This window comes from Culicoides brevitarsis, chromosome 3 (assembly GCF_036172545.1).
Source record: "Culicoides brevitarsis isolate CSIRO-B50_1 chromosome 3, AGI_CSIRO_Cbre_v1, whole genome shotgun sequence".
In the NCBI taxonomy this organism is placed as follows: domain Eukaryota; kingdom Metazoa; phylum Arthropoda; class Insecta; order Diptera; family Ceratopogonidae; genus Culicoides; species Culicoides brevitarsis.
This window is the reverse complement of record NC_087087.1, coordinates 29633731-29654959: the sequence shown is the minus strand read 5'-3', so window position 1 is coordinate 29654959 and position 21229 is coordinate 29633731. Positions and strand designations below refer to the sequence as shown.

Here is a 21229-nt window from a genome sequence, read left to right as displayed (position 1 = left end):
GATGAAGAAAGATTTTTGGAATATTTTGTTAAAAATTTGGAGTAGGATGGTTTGTTGCTTCTTTCACGTGCTAATTGAAAATTGCAACTGCCTTTTTCTGTGTGAAAATAGTTCAGGAAATTTAGAAAGAATGAAATGTGAACCTCTGTACATAAGCAGTAGAAAGAATTACACAATCAAAAACCAATTATTACTTGAAAATTCCTTATTGGTTTTTATATTTTGCCTTCTGTTAGTTCTCATGTCAATTCAAAAGCGATGCATTAATAATGAGACATTGCAAGAAAAAAAAACATAATGAAAGGCTTTTCACATAACATAAATTATTGCATGTCTAGGGTCTAAAAAAATTTTCAGTCAAAAAAAAACTAAAAACTTTTGCTTAAGTAAAAGTCACAATTAATTTGACTTTTTACGTTAAAGTTAAAAGTAAAAAAATTACTTTCACCTTAGTAAAACTTTAAGTCAAAATTAAAAGCTTAATTTTTCAAAAAATTTAAATTTTTTCATGAAAAATTGTTCGAAAAATTTTATTGAATAGAAAAAAAAGTTTTTAATTTTGACTTAATTGATTTAAGCTTTCACTTAAGTAAAAGTGAATTTAATTTTGACTTTGGAGTAAAAATTCAACTTAATTGTGACTTTTGCTTAAGCAAAAGCTTTTATTTTATTTTAATTTTTTCATTTTATTTTTTTATTTTTTTTTTATTGAAAGTATTTTCGACCCTGAGCATATCTTCTAAGGAAATAAAACGACTCACTAAAAAAATCAATTAAGGTTCGTCGTGACTTTATACCAAATCATAGAAAAGTAAAAATTTTCACGTGCCTTTATCGATTACGCGAAAAATGGGATGATGAAAAAAATAATGACCCAAACGATGTATTGTGAATGAAAGGAATGAAAAGACATCCAATTATCCAAATGAAAATTCAACTTGTAGCTCACAACCTGTCAAAAGCAACAAAAGACACAAAATTACCTAGATATGTGTTCATAATGACGGTCAAAAGTGATATGGGTCGCCTTTGTATGAACAAAAAAAAATTTTGATTGGCTTGAACTGAAAGCGGCGATTTTTCGAGTTTAAGGTTATGCGAACTTTTGATTTAACAGCGAACGTTAACTCTGATTTTATACAAACAATGATAATCCAGTTCCTCATAAAACATGTGTGATGTATGAACCCTTTTCCATGTACATAGCGAAACATATGCTGTGTTGACATTTTTCTGTCTGTCCATCAGTCAAGTAAAGGGACACATCTGTTTTAAATTTCATCAGATAATCAACTGACACATTTTTTCTGCTTCTTTTCGTTTCAGATTGTGTCGTCAAGCTGCGCGATCTGAGTGGCGACGTGGATCAAGCTGATCTTCCGCATCGTTATCGACGATGTTCCATTGTCTTTCCAACGCTCTACCGTGAGGAGCAACGCGCCGAAACGCCACTTCCGGGCCTCTTGGTCCAATTAACGCGCCTCAATATCCCGTGCGACAGTGAGAGTGCAATCACGTTTAGTAGTAGCAAAAGCAGTAGTAGTGAAAGTGATGCCGCGAAACGAATTTGCGGCAAATTAGAGGAATACAGCCTCGACGAACGAACGTTCTACTTTAAAGTGCACACAAATACGTCAATCCAGTTACATGGAAGTCCATTTTTTCGTTTTAATTACAAGCTAGTCGACTATTGCTACAACGTAACATTAAGTGATAAGAATAATACAATTTTTCTACAACCGCAACAAATTAGCTTAGAGTGTAATTTTAAAATTCATCTGCCCTATGGCAATCGCATCTCGTTCAACTTAGTTACGAACAACAACAACAAAAACAGCATTAACAATCACAAATCCGTGATAACGCAGGAACGAATCGAACTGAATGACGAGCAACGCATCCTGTGTCGCGAAATGTCGAACCAATGTACGCCGGGCGAACTTCGCATCCAGATTCTCGATGCCGAGTACAAAGCTTGGTGCAAATGCGTTAACGTCAAACAGCCACCGAAACTCTACGTCTTAATATCTAGTGATAATATTTTAGCAATACATGTCGTTAAAGTAGGTAGTAATAACGCACAATTTGCCGCTGCAGCCCTTGTCGCTTCCGACGCGGAACCATCTCTCTACATTGAATACAATGCGATGCCGATCGAACCAATCACATCACCGAAATGTGCCTTTGGATGGGTGAATGTCAACAACAAGTTTTGCGTGACGGCGATGCAGCAACAGCCGCTCACGTGGGAACAAGCAGCAAACGAATGTGAAGAAAAGGGCGCCAAACTAGCAGGAATCCGTTCGGAAAGTGACCAAAGTGTCATTGACAACATCATTCTCAAGAGTCCCGGATACAAAGACAGTTCGGCTTATTGGATTGGCGCCACGGATAAACATTCCGAAGGTTATTTTCGGTGGATTGATGGCCTTCCGCTGAACTTTAAAAGTAAGTTTTTTTTTCTGAATTCTGAATTAAATAACATGACAACTTTTTGTAGATTGGTTCCCTGGATGGCAGCAACACAATTATTATAATCGTCAACCGAATGACGATGGACTTACCGGAGAGGATTGCATCGAGATCCGAAGATTGTTTCATACGCCTCCTTCGGACATCAATTCTCCAAATCCGCTGCTCAACACGTACATGTGGAATGATCGCAATTGTGAGGCGAAGAATTTTTTTCTTTGTGAAATGCCGATCGCTGATGGTGAGTTTTGTTTTTATTTTTTGGCGGGAAACTGAAATGACGTTAAATGTCAAATTGTGTATTGGGATAAATTTTAAAGAAAAAAATGTGCATTGGGATTATTTTGACTTACCTCATGATTTTTTTTTTACAGAAACGAGTTCCATGGACTGGAAAGACGAATGTAACAAGACAATTTTCTTGTCAAAAGAGCATCCGAGAACATCTGTATGGAGTCCCGCTTTCCCGAAGCACTATCCAGACAACTTTAACTGTTTGACCTTGATATTCGCGCCAACCGGATATCGGTTAGTCATCGATTTTGAAGAACTTGTCGTTGAAAATGAACCAACGTAAGTATTTTTTCTTTAATTTTTCCAAATTTTAATTTTTCAATTCAATTTTAAACAGTTGTGGTTACGATTTCGTCGAAGTTTTTGAACCGCATCCCAACAACTCGATCTATATCAAATCTCCGCTCGGTAAAAACGCTTATGGACGTCTTTTTGGCAACATTCGCCACAGCCGTTCCTACCTTCAAAACGAGTTTTTTCTTTCGCGAAGCTTTCTAAAATTTGACGATGATGAAAATGAAGCGATCAATATGCAATCTTACGCGATGTCTCATGCGGAACCCGCCCAGTTCATCTTTCGCGGTAAACTGTCACGAAAAATGTGCGGCGATTGGAGTGCAAAACTAAAACTACTGCGATATGTGAGTCAAGGAACTGTCATGGGCATTCATTTTGTCTCAGATTACTCACATCACTTCAGTGGCTATAAGGCAAAAATTACTATGGAAAGTGGTAAGTTTTGAAATATTTTTAAAAATTTTCATTGTACAGAAAAATTGTATAATTTTTTTTTCTTCTTGTGAGTGAATGTCTGTCTGTTATTTTTACTTCTTCTCTTTCTATCACTCTCTATCACTTTTTGCATTTTAAAGTTTGAATGACTTTCCCTCCCGGGATGTGATAAAGAAAAAAAAACTTTTACATAATAATTAGTTTTGAGTTTGGTCGTTAAATAACTAACAATAATTACACCGAAAACTACAGTATCAGTTTCCTCCTTTTATTACGTGATCAATTTTTGTCAGCTTAAAGTTATCACAAAACTTTTCCTTCTCACACGCTCTCGATGTTGTTGCAAGTCCAACCAACCAATGAACAATGACTATCGAACGAAAGAAAAAAGTTTTAAAATTTTTCGAGTCACGTCACACTCTCGTCATAACTCGTAAATGGCATGTTCTTACATTCCTGCATTACATGAAATATCGGTCTAGAAAGTTTTTCATACGAAAATTTTCCACGCCGAGAGGAAGGGAAAACTAATAAAAGATTATTGAGTTAAAAAGTTTTTTTTTCCTGTGAAAAACAAACTATTAAAATGTGTTTGATACGTTTTTTTTGCTTTTTTTAAAAATACTCGATAGAAGTCGTTGAAAAACGGGGATTTATTGGGATAAAAATTTAAATGAATTGAAATCCTTGTCACGGTTTCGTAGGAGAAAAATTGTAGAAAAACGTAAATCTGATTTTAATTGGAATGGAATTTAACTATCATTTAATTTATTAGAGCAGAAAGTGAGCATCATTTCAGGCGGATGTTTCACAGGAGCGACTATTTATTTACTATAGAAATGTTTTTTATGGAGTGTCGATAAAAACATGTAACAGATTTTATGAATAGGATGCTAAGCTATGTAGGTAAAGAGGCGGTTGTGTCATAACCGCAGTAATCAATTACGTAAACGAGCAATGACCTCGTTTGATGTGGGAGAGTAAATGTAGGCTGTTTTCGGTATTTTAAAGATGTTTAAGTAGATTCAAAAGATTTTTCGCGAAATAAAAGTTTATAGCTGAATTTTGATTGAAAAAAAATTACTTGAAGAATCGTTAAAATTCTAAATAATCTATGATTGTTATAAAGCGCCATCTAGCGTCAATTTTTTTTAACTCAAAATTTTTATTGAAGATTAATTTTTTATTAAAGATTAGAAATTTTTATCACGGAACAAACATTTAAAGTTGATTTCTAATTAGGAAAAAAAAATAGTTGTAGAATCATTTAAATTCTAAATTACTTCTATTGTCATAAAACGCCATCTAGCGACAATTTTTTTTAACTCAAAATCTACTTTCTTTAAGCTTTTAATAGGAAAATTTTTTAAAAAATAATCTATTGACAAATTTCAATTCTTTTCTTATTATATAGCGCCATCTAACATTCAAATTTGATAATGACATAAATAAAAAGCGCCATCTTTTGTCTGTTTTTTTTTAATTTATTACAAATTTCATTCAAATGTTAATTATGATTCAATTGTCGAAAGTCACTATTGAAATACTTTTAAACCAGATACTGATAGAATAACGTTATGATTATTAAAAAGTGACATCTACCGTCATTTTTTTATTGAACTCTAAATCTTTGTTAGAGACAAAGAGCTCTAAAATCAAATAAAAATTATTCTAATAACAAATTTTAATTCTTAACTGTTTATAAAGCGACATCTATCGTTAAAACTAAATAAAAAATTAACAGCGCCATCTTTTGTCTAATTTTTTTTTAATTGAATTTATCACAAATTTTATCAAACAAAAACTTTTTATCAAGCTGAATAAAAGTTTAAAATAAAAAAGAAAATTTTCATGAAAACCATTAATCAATTACCATTCCATCAAAAAATAAAAACATTCATAAAGTAGAACAAAATAAATTGATTTCTACTTTTTGTATAAAAATTTTACATTTCCCTCTATTTCTCTTTCCCTCTCTCTCCAATCTATAAACTCTATTCAAGGCAACGCAGATTTCCGTGGTAAGTGAATAACAAAAAAAAAATGTTAAAACTAGAAAAACGGCTTTTCTGCGCTTCTATCATTTGCGCTTGCTAAAAATCAACTTTCATCAATTCAGTAAAAATTCAACAACAAAAAAAAATCGAACGCCCTTGCACCAAACCCGTTTAATTAATTAATTGATTAATTTAATCAAAAGTTACAAAAATAGTTTGTGGGCTTCCGAAAAATTTTCACACACACTCACACAAAAAATAGCACAAAATTGGTAAAATTTAATTTTCTTACCGACCTGTTGAATGTTTGTCGTTTCCATTTCCCCCGTCATGCTTTTTTGTTAGTAAATGGAAAAATTTTGTATTTTCCCCCAGAGAGACAAATTCCTGTCTTTAGCTTCCGTTTGAATCGATCCTCATTCCAAAAAATTTGTTTGCATTTATTGAAAAATCATCTTTCCTGCGGCGACGACGGTTCGAACAGCTGTCATTAAATTTACCTGGAAATATTTTCCTTTGTTATATTATTCGACATATTTTTTTTTGTGTAGATATTGCTTGTCAAATGCTTTCTTTTCTCCTTGCTTACATTCACTTAGATGCTTTCAGTATATTCAATTTTGCATGTTTGTCGTTAGTCATGCTAATGCTTTGAGTTTTATACCGAATTACTTTTGAAATATGAGAAATTTTCTTGTTACAGTGGCATCGGATTGCATGGATGAAAGGTTTATTCCGTACAACGGATCTTGCTTTCTGTTTGTCTTCTATCCGGAAGTTGATTGGTTGACGGCACAAAATGCATGTCGCGGCATTGGAACGCAACTTGCCTCGATATCGTCGAAGGAGGAGGAGAATTTTGTCGTGAATGCCATTCGGAATAGCTTGGATTTTTCGCCGCAAGCACTGTATTGGGTAGGAGGCGAGCTGGCGGAGAACGGGAAGTTTGAATGGGTCGATGGAAGTGAAATGAAGTTGAAGGTAAGTCAAGCTTTTAATTTTAATTTTTAAAGAATCTTTTGGGGTCTCAAAAAGCTTTTAGTAAGTCTTTTAGGGTCTCAAGAAGCTTTCAGAAATTATTTTAGGGTCTCAAGAATCTTTTAGAAATTATTTTAGGGTCTCAAGAAGCTTTTAGAAAATTTTTTAGGGTCTCAAAAAGCTTTTAGTAAGTCTTTTAGGGTCTCAAAAAGCTTTCAGTTAGTCTTTTAGGGTCTCAAAAAGCTTTCAGTTAGTCTTTTAGGGTCTCAAAAAGCTTTCAGTTAGTCTTTTAGGGTCTCAAAAAGCTTTTAGTAAGTCTTTTAGGGTCTCAAAAAGCTTTTAGTAAGTCTTTTAGGGTCTCAAAAAGCTTTCAGTAAGTCTTTTAGGGTCTCAAGAAGCTTTCAGTTAGTCTTTTAGGGTCTCAAAAAGCTTTTTTTTAGTCTTTTAGGGTCTCAAAAAGCTTTTACTAAGTCTTTTAGGGTCTCAAAAAGCTTTCAGTTAGTCTTTTAGGGTCTCAAAAAGCTTTTAGAAAGTCTTTTAGGGTCTCAAGAAGCTTTCAGTTAGTCTTTTAGGGTCTCAAAAAGCTTTCAGTTAGTCTTTAAGGGTCTCAAAAAGCTTTCAGTTAGTCTTTTAGGGTCTCAAGAAGCTTTCAGTTAGTCTTTTAGGGTCTCAAGAAGCTTTTAGTAAGTCTTTTAGGGTCTCAAAAAGCTTTTAGTAAGTCTTTTAGGGTCTCAATAAGCTTTAAGTAAGTCTTTTAGGGTCTCAAGAAGCTATCAGAAAATCTCTTGGGGTCTTAAGAAGCTTTCAGAAATTCCCTTGGAGTCTCAAAAAGCTCTTTTCGAGACTTTTCAAAGCCTCAAGAAACTTTTGGAAAGTTATTTTCTTCAACATTTGCAACACCTTCGGTTCATCAATTTTTCACACAAAACCTTGAAACTTGCCCTACTTTCACAAGCACGTCGCAAAATAATTCCTCGAAACAAAAAAAAAACGAGATTGAAACTCATCCAAGAGTAAATTCAAAAGTGAAAGCAAATGTCACACAAACTTTTCCATTGTCATCAGTTTTTTTTCTTTTCTCTCAAATTCAACCTTATTCCAAATATCGAAAAGAATCGAATTGAAAATTAATTTAAAGTGCTTTTTGTCATTTTCAATTCAATTTTCACAACTTTTTTCTTCGTTTTTTTTTTCATTCTCCACGGAGATGAAACAAAAGACTTTACCTCGATGATTTTTGCCACAGCGCAAAAAAAAAGACAATTTTGATTCAATTATCACATCTTTTGTTTCAATTTTTTATTGTTTCATTGTCTTTTATAGGGAATCATGTCGGCACAAATACCGTCAATTGAATCAGAACAAATTTGTTTGGGACTACAGACAAAAGCATCAATCGGAGCAGGGCTTCATTGGACCTCAAAGGCATGTAATGCGATAGGAGGTTACATTTGCAAGCGAAATGCGACAGCGAATCACGAAAAAGTAGTTGAAAACAAGACCATTAGTGATAGTTACGGTCGTTTAACGTCGCCAGGTGAGTTTTTTTTTAATTTTAAAAAAATTTTTTATGAAAAAAAAATTTTATGAAAAAAAAATTTTTCTTTTAGGATATCCAAATCAATATCCGGTGAACACGGATTACTGGGTGACAATTTCCGGTCCAGCGAACAGCCGAATAATTTTGCAATTTCAAAAAATTGACATTGAGACGCAAGAGGAGTGTTTATACGATTACATTGGCTTGGGAAATGTCGATTCCGTGCTCCATAGTTACGTGGTAGCTGGGACTTCGTCAACCATGGGGAACATAAGTGAAGCTGATACGACAGCGACAAGTGCGGAAGACATTGATTCATTGGCGAATGAGTTCAAGCGCACGAATAAGGAACGTGGCAAGACGTTAGATAATCGGCAGAAGCGATATTGGACTCCGAAACACGAAGAAACCTTGCAAACAACCGAAAAAAGTAGCAACGTAGCGAATAGTAGACGACGAACGGCAACGAGCAACTACACCGTGACTGAATTTTATAAAGTAGATAGTTTGAAAATTCGTAATTTCAAGCATAGCGGCGTGCAAGGAACTTCATCGACCATCAATTCAAACGATGAAAATACCGTGCTGAGGCTTTGTGGCGCCCACGAAGCTTCATTCTCGAAATACAATTTCATTTCGCGCAACAACGAGATGCTGCTGCATTTTCACAGTGATTTTTCCATCACAGCTTCGGGTTTCGCGCTGACCTGGAATGCCGTTGATACCGCGGGTTGTCCGTATCAAACGTTGACAGCGCACGCCGGATTCATCAATACGCCGAATTATCCGCATTTTTTACTGAACAATTTGGATTGCACGTATGTCATACAGGCGCCGCATGGCAAACGGGTGTTGATAGAATTCTCCGAATATGACGTGGTGTCGGGAGCTGATGTGAAAATTGACATCGGAGATGGACTTTTTAGGCCGTTTGCGCAAAAGAAGCAGCTGAATGATGGGGTTTTCGTGACGAAAGGCGAGAAAATGGTCATTCGGATACAAACGGGAGAACAACCACGCGGAAAGGGATTTCGAGTGATCTATAGAGCAAGTGAGTTTTGATCGATTTTTATCAATTTTTACAAATTTTTAAATAAAACAGTAAAAATTTCATTGAAAATTCACGAATTTTCAAAAGAAATTATGTCAAAGCTATTTTTGTCAAATCTTGCTCCAAATGGATAAAAATTTGTTTTTTTATCAAAATTTTTATCAACAAGTTATCGACAGTTTTTGAAACTAAAAATAAAAACTATGATTTTTAAACAACTAAATTATTTCACAAAAAAAATTTTTAAAAATTTGTCAGAGGGCTCTAATTTATCATTTTTAATCATTTTATAACTAAAAACTGCCAAAAAATTGAAACTGAAAAAAAATTTTTTCAAATTTACTCAAAAATGACATAGTTTTGTTAATAATTTAAAAAGTTATTTTAAATCAAGAGCAAAAAAACTGTGTCAAAAACTGTGTCAAAGCTATTTTTGTCAAATCTTGCTCCAAATGGATAAAAATTTGTCAGAGGGCTCTAATTTATCATTTTTAATCATTTTATAACTCAAAACTGCCAAAAATTGAAACTGAAAAAAAGTTTTTTCTTTGACATAGTTTTGTTTTAAAAACTAAATCAAGAGCAAAAAAACTGTGTCAAAGGCATTTTTGTCAAATCTTGCTCCAAATGGATAAAAATTTGTCAGAGGGCTCTAATTTATCATTTTTAATCATTTTATAACTCAAAACTGCCAAAAAATTGAAACTGAAAAAAAATTTTTTCTTTGACATAGTTTTGTTTTAAAAACTAAATCAAGAGCAAAAAAACTGTGTCAAAAACTGTGTCAAAATTTTTGTCAAATCTTGCTCCAAATGGATAAAAATTTGTCAGAGGGCTCTAATTTATCATTTTTAATCATTTTATAACTCAAAACATGTCAAAAACTATGTCAAAAACTGTGTCAAAAACTGTGTCAAAGGCATTTTTGTCAAATATTGCTCCAAATGGATAAAAATTTGTCAGAGGGCTCTAATTTATCATTTTATAACTCAAAACTGCCAAAAAATTGAAACTGAAAAAAAATTTTTCTTTGACATAGTTTTGTTTTGAAAACTAAATCAAGAGCAAAAAAACTGTGTCAAAAACTGTGTCAAAGGCATTTTTGTCAAATGGATAAAAATTTGTCAGAGGGCTCTAATTTATCATTTTTAATCATTTTATAACTCAAAACTGCCAAAAAATTGAAACTGAAAAAAAATTTTTTCTTTGACATAGTTTTGTTTTAAAAACTAAATCCAAATGGATAAAAATTTGTCAGAGGGCTCTAATTTATCATTTTTAATCATTTTATAACTCAAAACTGCTAAAAAATTGAAACTGAAAAATTTTTTTTTCTTTGACATAGTTTTGTTTTAAAAACTAAATCAAGAGAAAAACTGTGTCAAAAACTGTGTCAAAGGAATTTTTTTCAAATCTTGCTCCAAATGGCAAATATTGCTCCAAATGGATAAAAATTTGTCAGAGGGCTCTAATTTATCATTTTTTTATCATTTTATAACTCAAAGTCACTCATTTTAGAATTTTTGACCAATTTCAATTTTTGATAATTTTCTTCAAATTTTTAATTTCTTTTTTTATAAATTTCAGCAAATTCCGTTGTCGCACAAAAAGTCATCGATCTGCAAGACGACACATTCGGGCGTTTGCATTATCTGAACTACCCGCAACCGATTCCCGTCGATGTCGACTACACCCAACACATTATCGCGCCCGTTGGGAAAAATAATCCTGCTCGAAATGCACGGCGTGGCATTCAGTCGCGAAGGTTGTCGTTACGGCAGCAGCATCGAAGTTTTCGACAATTACGCCGACAACAACGGAACTTGGTGGGAATTGTGCGAAATTTCCGAAATGCCTCAAAATTCCGCCGAAGCCCCGTCTCTCAACGGACCCATTCACATCCGATCGTATCTCAACACTTTACATATCAGACAAAAGGTCAAAGGTCACATTGGCGCGAAACTCAATGCGACGCTCTACGTTCAAACGGACGACACGTACAAAGTGAAGCTACTTGATGCGGAAGACGACAGCGTGGAATCTTGCGTACCCAATCCCTGTCTTTATGGCGGCCGATGCATCACGAATGGCGAAAAGCGGAAATGTCAGTGCAAGGGACATTTTGTGGGGAAATTTTGCGCCTTGAATTTTTGCGAAATTGAGCCTTGCGTTTATGGGCAGTGCGAATTGACGCCGAACAGCTTCAAGTGTCACTGCCAGCCGGGGTTTAGTGGCGTGCATTGTAACGTGAAACAAGATCCGTGTGCCGATAATCCGTGCGAAAGTCGGGGAAATTGTTCCGAGCACAAAGGAACGTTTCATTGTCGATGTCATGCGTGGTGGGAAGGAAGACGATGCGAGAAACGAATGACAATCCCGTTTAAACCGCTGTCGGAAAGAATGCTTCAAGAGCCTTTTTGGTTGGGGCTGATCACAGTTTTTGTCGTTCTTGGGGTTATTGGGCTTGTGTGGTGTGCCAAACGACATTTCCCAGAGAAAATTGAGAAATTAATTGCTGAGGAGTCGGAAAGAAATAGACGTAAGTTTTTTTTCAAATGTTTTTTTTTTATTTTATTTTATTTATTTTTGAATTTAAAAAAATTTCTATTTTAAATTTTAAAATAAAATTTAGAATTTTATTTAAAAAAAATTATTTAATTTTTTAAAATAAAAATTTAAAAAAAATAAATATTCAAAAAAATTAAATAATTTAAATTTTAAAAGAAAGTCAAGGGAAAATGATTTAATTTTTTAAAATAAAAATTTAAAAAAAAAAATATTCAAAAAAATTGAATAATTTGAAACTTAAAAGAAAATCAAGGGAAAATTATTTAATTTTTTAAAATAAAAATTTAAAAAAAATAAATAATTTAAATTTTAAAAGAAAGTCAAGGGAAAATGATTTAATTTTTTAAAATTAAAATTTAAAAAAAAAATAAATATTCAAAAAAATTAAATAATTTGAAATTTAAAAGAAAATCAAGGGAAAATTATTTAATTTTTTAAAATAAAAATTTAAAAAAAAAATAAATAATTTAAATTTTAAAACTTTAATCAAAAAATTAATTTAAAAAAAAAATAAATATTCAAAAAAATTAATAAATTTGAAATTAAAAAAAAAATCAAGGGAAAATTATTTAATTTTTTAAAATTAAAATTAAAAAAAAATAAAAAAAAAATTAAATAATTTAAATTTTAAAAGAAAATCAAAGGAAAATCATTTTATTTTTTAAAATAAAAATTAAAAAATAATAAATTTTTTATTTTTAAAAAAATAATAAATTATAAATTTTCATTTAGCTGCATAAAAAATTAAATAAATTTTTTTTAAATCTAAAACTTTTTATTGATTTAGAAATTATAAATTTTCGTGTCAAATAAACTAATTTTTTTTTTAATTTTTCTATTATTTTTTTTTACTTTCAACAATTTATTTAATAATTTTTAATTTTTTTTTAATTTAAATTTTTATTATTTTTTTTTAGATGAAAAATTAACTCTAAAAAAATATTTATTGTTAAATTAAATTGAATTTACCTAACAAAAACCTTTACCTTTGCAGCAACTCATGGATACCACAATCACCCATCGCTGCGGGAACAATTACATCTCACATCGCTCACAGTTAACACAACGGCACCGCAATCCGCATCCGTTGCCAATACGCCAGCGCAACATCGCTCGATTTTCGGTCGTTTGGGTATAAGAAAACCATCAATCTTAAGCCTCAGCAGCCCACACACTCCGGGAGGCGCAACCGCTAGAACATTTTCTCTAGACGATCTTTTGCGGCCTCCTCCGCGACGTAAGACAGACACTTTTGTCACCCTCTCAAAATCTCTTTCTCTATCCTTCAATTTTCTGTCTATCTACCAAAAAAAAAATTTTATCTATCTATATTTTCTTCACAAAAAACACTTTTTTTTAGTGAACAACCCGTTCATTTTCTCCTGATTTTAAAAAAAATCTTTTTTCTCTAAAATAACTCATATTTACTGAGCAACTAAATAACTTGACCTCCTTTCGAAAATTAAATTAAATTCTTTTAATTTTTTATTTCCTCTTAGTCTGTACATTTTTCCGTAGTTCGTAGAAAATCACGTATTTCTTCCCTATTTTTAAAGAAAAATACTAAACAATAGGGAATTATTTTTTTTATTTTTCGTTCATTAAGAAAAAAAGCACAATTTGTTTTTATCCATTTTTAATTCCAGCACAGCAAAATTCTCACCACAAAACTAAATTTTTATTAATTTTATGCTAATTGATTTTTTCTTTTCTTTTCATCATGAATTTATCATTAAAATTATTGCAATTTATTGTGTCGTGTATAAAAATATAGGCTTTGGTCGGGGTAAGTTCAATAGAATTGAAAAAAAAAGTTTTTAGTTTAGATATTGTAAATATTTGTAAAAAGAAGCACTTTACAAAAAGAAAAAGTTAGATTAGAATATCACGAGCTTTTAAAGTGCAAGGCAACTCCATGCAAAGCAAAAAAGTGTGACGTTCAGCACTCGTCTTGCAAAAATAGATTTTAGATTAAAAACTTTAATCGCAAAAATTTTGATTTTTTACAAGTTTTAAGAATTCTCATCCTAATGAGTTCTAAAATAAAAAAAAATAAATAATTTTACTAAAATTTGTGTAAAAATTAAAAAATTCAAAGGAAAAAGTTTTTCTCCTTGGTTGACCTTGAATGTTCAAATTTTTTTTCGTTGTCTTAAAAATTAGAGCCTTGAGGGTATATTTTTCTTAAAGAGCATAAAAATTGCAAGAAAGTGTCAGTAGAGATTTGCATTTTGGGCTTTTGTGAAAAAATTTAGTCAACCTGAACCTCTTTCCATGCATTAAAATTCGAAGGAAAATTTTTTTCTCCTTGGTTGACCTTGAAAGTTCAAATTTTTCTCACATACGCACTTTTTAAAAGTTAGAGGCTTGCGGAAAGATATACTTTTAAATACAAAAAAAATTTCAAAATTTCGGTAGAGAAATGTGTGTTTTGGGCAATATGCCAGATCGCACATAAAAAGTGAAAGATAAATCGCACCCCAAATTTTCAAATTTTCAAATTGCTCCAAATTAATTTTTGGCTTAAACTTTTTTGGGCTTTATATTTTTAAGCCATAAAAAGCATCAAAATTTCAAGAAAAAGAAATTAGCGGAATCAAATTTTTTGATTTTTGGGATTTATCGTGGTAAAATTTAGGTAAACATGAAAATCGTTTTTACTGAACCTCTTTTCATGAAATTAATTTCAAAGAAATTTTTTTTCTCCTTTATTGACCTTGAATGTTCGAATTTTTCTCCAGTTTCTTAAAAGTTAGAGGCTTGAGAGTATATTTTTCTGAAAGAGCATCAAAATTGCAAGAAAGTATCGGTAAAGATTTGTATTTTAGGCTTTTGTGATGACATTTAGTCAACAGAAATACCTGAACCCCTTTTCATGCATTTTCATGAATTCGCAAATTTTCATCGTTATCTTTAGAGATTCAACCTCGGGCTATATTTTTCTAAAAGAGCATCAAAATTGCAAGAAAGTAGCGGAACTCATTTGATTTTTGGGTTGGCGTGATAAAATTTAGTCAACCTGAACCTCTTTTCATGAAATTAAATTCGAAAGAAATTTTTTTTCTCCTTGGTTGACCTTGAAAGTTCAAATTTTTCTCCAGTTTCTTAAAAGTTAGAGGCTTGAGAGTATATTTTTCTGAAAGAGCATCAAAATTGCAAGAAAGTATCGGTAGAGATTTGTATTTTAGGCTTTCGTGATAAAATTTAATCAACACAATGTTCAACCCTGTTTTATGTATTTAAATTCAAAGAAAATAAATTTTTCTCAAAAAAACCCTTGAATGGTCGAATTTTTCTCATTGTTCTTCAGAGATGAAAAGAAAACTCTGAAAAGAAAAAAAAATCAAGACAAAATGAGAACTTACAAGAAATCGCCGTAACACAAAACCTCAAATTAAAACAGTTTACGACACCATCATCCAGATTTATTATCATCTAGTTATCTTGTCTCTCTTGTAGTTCAATGTGCCTGTCGTTGGCACTAAAATCGTGTCACATTACTACCGGAAGATAACCACCCACAAAACGTCTCTCATAACATTACAACTAATGTTTTCTTGTCATGATCATTACAATAGTCGTAAATTTATTTATGGATTTTCTCTTAAATCCTCTATTCGAATGGTCTTGTCATTGTCCCCTCATCATCATTTCAACATTGTCTCTCTCTCGAAAGGACAATAACAAATAAGAAACAAACAAACAACTTTTACGACATTTTATTTATTTTTTCTCGTTCAGTCGAATTTTTGCTCATGCAGCACCAAAATCACGGTTTCGTCGTTCAAATGTCCGCCATAAACGCTGGCATCGCCTTCGCTCCGGACCAAGCATTCGTGCTTATCGATAACTTCTTGAAAATCGTGAACCATGAACTTTGTTTCGAGGGCATGGCAACTTCCAAGCCCGATAAAACAAGCAAGCACATGACAATTGTCGTCGATTTGATCGTGAAGCTCGTCTTTGAATTCTTCCTTCAGCGCCTCCTGTGGGCGAATCATCGCGCAAAAGTAATTTGTGTAGTTATGACACCCAACGGAAGATGGCACTACACATGTTGCTTCGTAAATGGCGACGAGGATGAAAATTAAAGTTGTGATTTTCATTTTAAAAATTATTTTTTTTCAGCTTTCAGAGTTGAATTGAAACTATTCAAAGCTGGGCTAAGGTAAAAAGCTTTTATAGTTGCGAAAAAAATAAATAAAAATCGAAAATCACGACTAACTAAAATCGTGTTCATGATAAAATTTTACGTGCTAACTCGACTTAAAGCTCATTTTTGTGGCGCGACACAATAAAACCTTCAAATATGAGTTATTTTGTAAAAAACTAAAATTTTTCAGGAAAAAAGAGACCCTGCACTTCCCTGTCAACTATTTTTTCCTACACATATTTTTTGATAATTTATCGCCATAAATTAACTCTATCGTTTATTGAAATTAAAAATTTATAACGTTCATATAGTGGTAGAAAGCAAATTTATTTTCCTCTATATAAATAGTGTGTGAATGTTTTTTATTCTCCATTCAATTTATTTCTCTCTCTAACTAACATAAATATAACCAAAAAAAAAGTATCCAACTACTACTATAAAAAACTTGGCTGCTGGTAGGCAATTAATTATTTTTTATATGTAAATATTTAATATATTATAAATGGAACATATTTGCACCGAACAAGAAAACATTTTTTTCCCGCCATCACCCCCCCTCACAAAAACCGATTTGCGATCAACTTGAATGCTGACAATTTGTTTGTTGAACTGTTTAATTAATTTGTTGTCTGTCGTCTGGATGTTTAATTGTTTCTTTAATCCGGTTAATTTGAAAGAAGCTTTAAAAAAGCTAATTTTATGGTCTGTAGAAGAAATTTTAGAAGATTTTTAATGTAAATAACCCATAACCTGAAAAAAAAATTTAGGGATGTCAAAAGTGAATACTTAACTTCTATTATTTGTTTTATTTAGGTATTTTTTTAAATATTCAAATAAAAAACCGTTAAATATTTTTTTTCAATTAAAAACTTATTAAAAAGAAATTTTTTTTAAAAAAATAGAATTTTCAAGATAAAAAAAATAAATTAATTATCAACTAACTTTCAATAAAATTTTAATAAAAAAAATTAAAGTAATTTTTAAACCAATTCTAAAAGTTTTAAGAGAAACTTTAAGTTATATTTACCTAAAGTTTAATTACTTCAATTTAGTTATGGATAAAATTAGGGTAAAATTAAGGTAAAATTAGGTTTTTTTTTAATTAAAAAAAGTTTTTTAAATATTTTGACTCAAACTAAAATTTTAGAAAAATTTAATATTATCAAAAATTTTACAGATCGTAAAAAAAAGTTTGAAATAAAAATTTATCAGTTTAGGCCTCAAACATTTTATTTGTTTCTTAACTATTTTAATTAAGTTTATTTTTTTGTAATATTTTGAAAATTATTTAATTAATATTAATAATTAACTATTAACTATTTTTTAATAATTAACTATTAAAAAAAAATTAAATTTAATAATTATTTTAAAAAAAATTAAATTTAATAATTATTTAAAAAAAAATGTTTAAATTAGAGATTTATTCTCAAATTTTTAATTATTATTATTTTTTTTAATTTTAGTATTTTTTTATTTAAAAAAATATTTTTAAAAAATTCTAAAATTAAATAATTAATTTCAAAAATTATGTAAATTTCGATTTATTTTTTAAAATTTTTTTTTAAATTAAACATTTAATTAAAATTATTAATTTTTTCTAAAAAATCAAATAAATTAATAAAAAAATATTTAAATTAAATTTAATTTTTTTTTTCAATTCAAATAAAAAAAATAAAATAAAATAAAATTTTAAATAAAATTATTATCAAATACTTCATTTAGAATTATTTAAATATTCAAATATTAATCGCTTTTGACATCACTACTCATACTGATCAATCAAAAATGGCGCCCAAAGATCTTTAAAAAATTAAAATATAATTAAATTGAATTAATATTTGACATTTTGAAGCTTCTTTTAGATTTCGTTGATACTTTTATGTAAAAATAAAGCCTCAAAATGCATCTTTAAGCAACAAAAGTAAAAAATTCTTTGTAAATAAATAATTATCTCACAAATGACGTTGTAAATATGTTTCACCATCCTTAATTTCTATTTTAATTACTATCTTGCACTTGTTCACACGTTTTATATGTTTTTTTCCTTTTTTTCTTCCTCTCCCTCTCTTTCTTTTCTTCACTTCTTCCAGGAGGTAGCAGAGTTTAGTTGTTGTCTCACTAAAATATAATATTATAACGAGACATCTGTGTGTCTGTAATTAAAGTGCAAATCTTATTATTCTCAATGTTTGTTATTTTTATGAAAACTCCTTTAAAATGCATAAAAAACCTTTTGCATGAAATTTTCTATTTTTTAAACAGTCACACACAAAAAAAAAGTAAAAACACACGGTTTGTCTACAAAATTCAAAATTTTCCTGCATTTTATGTTCTTTTAAATGTGAAAAAAATGTAGAGGATTTGAAAGAGAGCTCAACAATAAAATAGTGTGTTGTCTGCTGAACTAATAAAAAAATTCAAATCCTCTCTAATAATTTTTTTTTTTATTTTTTTGCATTTTTATCTTTTCATTTTTGAATTGGTTGTTGAAGATTCCATTAAAGAGCGATATTAATTAAGAAAAAAAATTAGCATGAATTAATTGAATAAAATAAAATAAATTAAAATACGAAAAAAAGGTAAAATTGGCAAATTGCATGAAAAAAAAGCACCGAGACAGGCAAGTTTTCTTTTTGTCTCTATTTGTAGATTTTTTTCTTATTTTTTATGTTTTTCGTAGACTATGGGTTCCCGTTTTCTATTTTGCGCTAGATTGGAGCGGGTTTGTGTTTGTCTGTGCTCACGCTTTCTTTCTGCTTCTTTTTCCGTTCTTATTTTTTTTCTACAAAAGACACTGTTATCTGTTTCTTTTTTTAGTTGAAAAGCATTCATTTTCCCGTTTTCCTTCAAAAAAAGGGCGCTTTTTGCCCTTTTCCTGTCATTTCCGATCCTAAAGTTGTTTTGTCCAGCAATGATTTGACGAGAAATGGATTTTTTGGTAAAATTTTCTTTTTTCCGTTACTCAGGTACTCCATCGCCTCGCAAAAAACGAAATAATTCAACACCATCCAAAAAGAGCGCAGTAGATAAGAAGCAAATTTTGCAGCAGCTTGTTTCGCCAGCGGCTTCCGGGAGGCCCAAGGTTATTGTCAGTATTTTTTTTTTCACATTTTTCGGTGTGGATTTGATGTTTTTTTATGTTTGACTCACAAAATTTGAGGAAAAAATAATTTAAAAAAAAAAAATAAATTATAATTTAAATAATTTTTTGGAAAAATAAGAAATATTATTTTTAAAACAATTATTTTTATTTTGAAAATTAATTAATTAATTTAAAAACGTATTTAAATTTAGTAAAATTTTTTTATAATTAAAAAAAAATTAGTTAAAAAAAATATTTTAATTTTAATAAATAAATAATTTATTTTAAAAAAATTAAATTTTTTCGTTAATTATTTAATTCAGAATATTTATTTTAATTTTCAAAATTAAATAATTAATTTCAAAAATTATTTAAATTTATTTTTAAAATTAAAAAAAAAATTGTTTTCATTTAATTTTTTTTATTAATTATTTAATTCAACATACATACCTATTAATTTTTATTTAAAAAAATTAAATAATTAATTAAAAAAAATATTAAGATTAATTTTATTTTTTTAATAATATTTTGAAAATTTTTTAATTATTAAAAAATTATGTTAATTAATTAAATAATAATTTTTTTATTTTAAAAAAAAATATTTAATTTAGAAAATTTTTTTTCTATTAAATTTTTCAAAAAAATTATTTTTTTTATTTTAATTTTAAATAATTTGAAAAAATATTTTTAAAAAATTAAAAATTAAATTAAATAAAATACTAAATAAAAATTTTTCATATTTTCAATGAAAAGCTATTTCAATTTTTTTTTAAATATTTATTTTAATTTTAAAAATTAAATTTATTGTTTTAAAAAATTATTTTTATATTTTTTTCTCAAATCAATGTAAACTCACTCGTTTTTTTTTTTTTATTTTTCAAAATTTTGACAACTGCCTAAATGTGAAAAAATTTTAAAAATAAAAAAAAAACAATTTTTAACATTTTTTCGATAAAATATTTCAGGTCAGTTTAGACGAGCTCATCCATTTATCGGAACGCATGAACCATTTAGCAGATGCGGAAAGTGATCCCAACATCAAAGAAACGACATTTTCCGAAAGTAGTGCTTCAGCGCCCGCCGTTACCCTTTCGCGCCCCTTTTCCGATCCAAAATTAGAGAAAAAAGTGACATTCGCGCGTCTCTTGAGCAAAGTTTCGCACGAAATGAGCAGCGGCAGCGAGATGGATATCCGAAATCATCATCAGAATCACGTCAACGCGAGTCTGCTGAGTATCCGGATGGAGCCGCCGCAACGTGCAAATTCCGTGCCTCCATCCCCAAGTGCCAATGACATCCGTTCGCCGCACAGCACGTCCTCGAATCAGGGAAGTGCCTCACTTTCGAGCTCGGAATTGGCACTGGCGGATCTCGTGTACAAAGATGTTCGTCCCAAGGGACGTTCAAAGACGACGAGTGCCGACAGCATCTTGGCAATGTTTAAAAATTTCGCGGGATCAAGTGCTGGCGTGAATCTCCCGTCGTCAATTATTTTCTCGCCATCGACGACGCCCGATGAGACTTCTTATATTGATCCGGGCGATGATGACACGTCAACGTCGGAAGCTCATACGCCGATTAGTTTCTCGAGTACGGCTCCGGATTCGCCGATTTTCTATCGTCAGAGCGCGATCGAGGTGCCTGTCATGGATAACGTGTCGGCGCACAAAGCGACGTCAAATAGCTCGAATTTGCTGTGTCCCCCGACAATTTTGTTGGAAATTCCGAATAGTATCAACAAATGTCTTTCGCCGATTCGGGAACTGCCGACTCCGATGCCAAGTCCCGCAATTACGCCAATTATGCCGCGAGCGCCTTCCCGCCCAAAGTCTCCGATGGGTGAAGAGACGCTCAGTGTGTCATTCAGCGACGAAGATGAAGATGTAAGAATCACATTTTTTTCGCAAAAATATTTAAATTTTGACTTAAGTTTAATGTTAAGTTACTTAAGTATTTGACTTAAGACGACTTAAGTTTGACTTAAGACGAATGTTAAGTTACAATTACTTAAGTTACAATTTTTTTTAATTTCAGAAAAAAAATTTTTTTTTTTAATTCTGCTCAAAATTAAAAAAGTTTTTGACCTAAGTTTTTAAATTTTTTTTTAGTTTCAAAAAAAAAATTTTTTTCAAAATTTTGTTTAAAATTTAAAAATTTTTTGGCTTAAGCTTTAGCATAATTTACTTAAGTTTGACTTAAGAAAAAAAATTGACTTAATTTTTTTTAAATTTTCAAAAAAAAAATTCTAAAAATTTTGTCCAAAATTGACTTATGACTTAAGCTTTTGTATAATTTATTAAAGTTTGACTTAAGGATTTTGTTCAAAATCCAAAAAGTTATTTGACTTAAGCATTTATATAAT

The 21229-nt window shown here is 30.3% G+C and overlaps 1 protein-coding gene across 1 annotated transcript in view; it reads left to right on the top strand.

Annotated features, from left to right (window-relative positions):
* LOC134835481 (uncharacterized) overlaps positions 1–21229 on the top strand; it is a 57781-nt gene that overhangs the window by 29075 nt on the left and 7477 nt on the right. The window contains 13 exon segments of the mRNA XM_063850360.1: positions 1327–2448; positions 2501–2713; positions 2847–3045; positions 3104–3498; positions 5502–5519; positions 6199–6476; positions 7797–8010; positions 8084–9064; positions 10652–10773; positions 10775–11603; positions 12627–12869; positions 18752–18867; positions 19833–20750. Of these exon segments, the coding sequence (XP_063706430.1) occupies positions 1327–2448; positions 2501–2713; positions 2847–3045; positions 3104–3498; positions 5502–5519; positions 6199–6476; positions 7797–8010; positions 8084–9064; positions 10652–10773; positions 10775–11603; positions 12627–12869; positions 18752–18867; positions 19833–20750 (5648 nt within the window).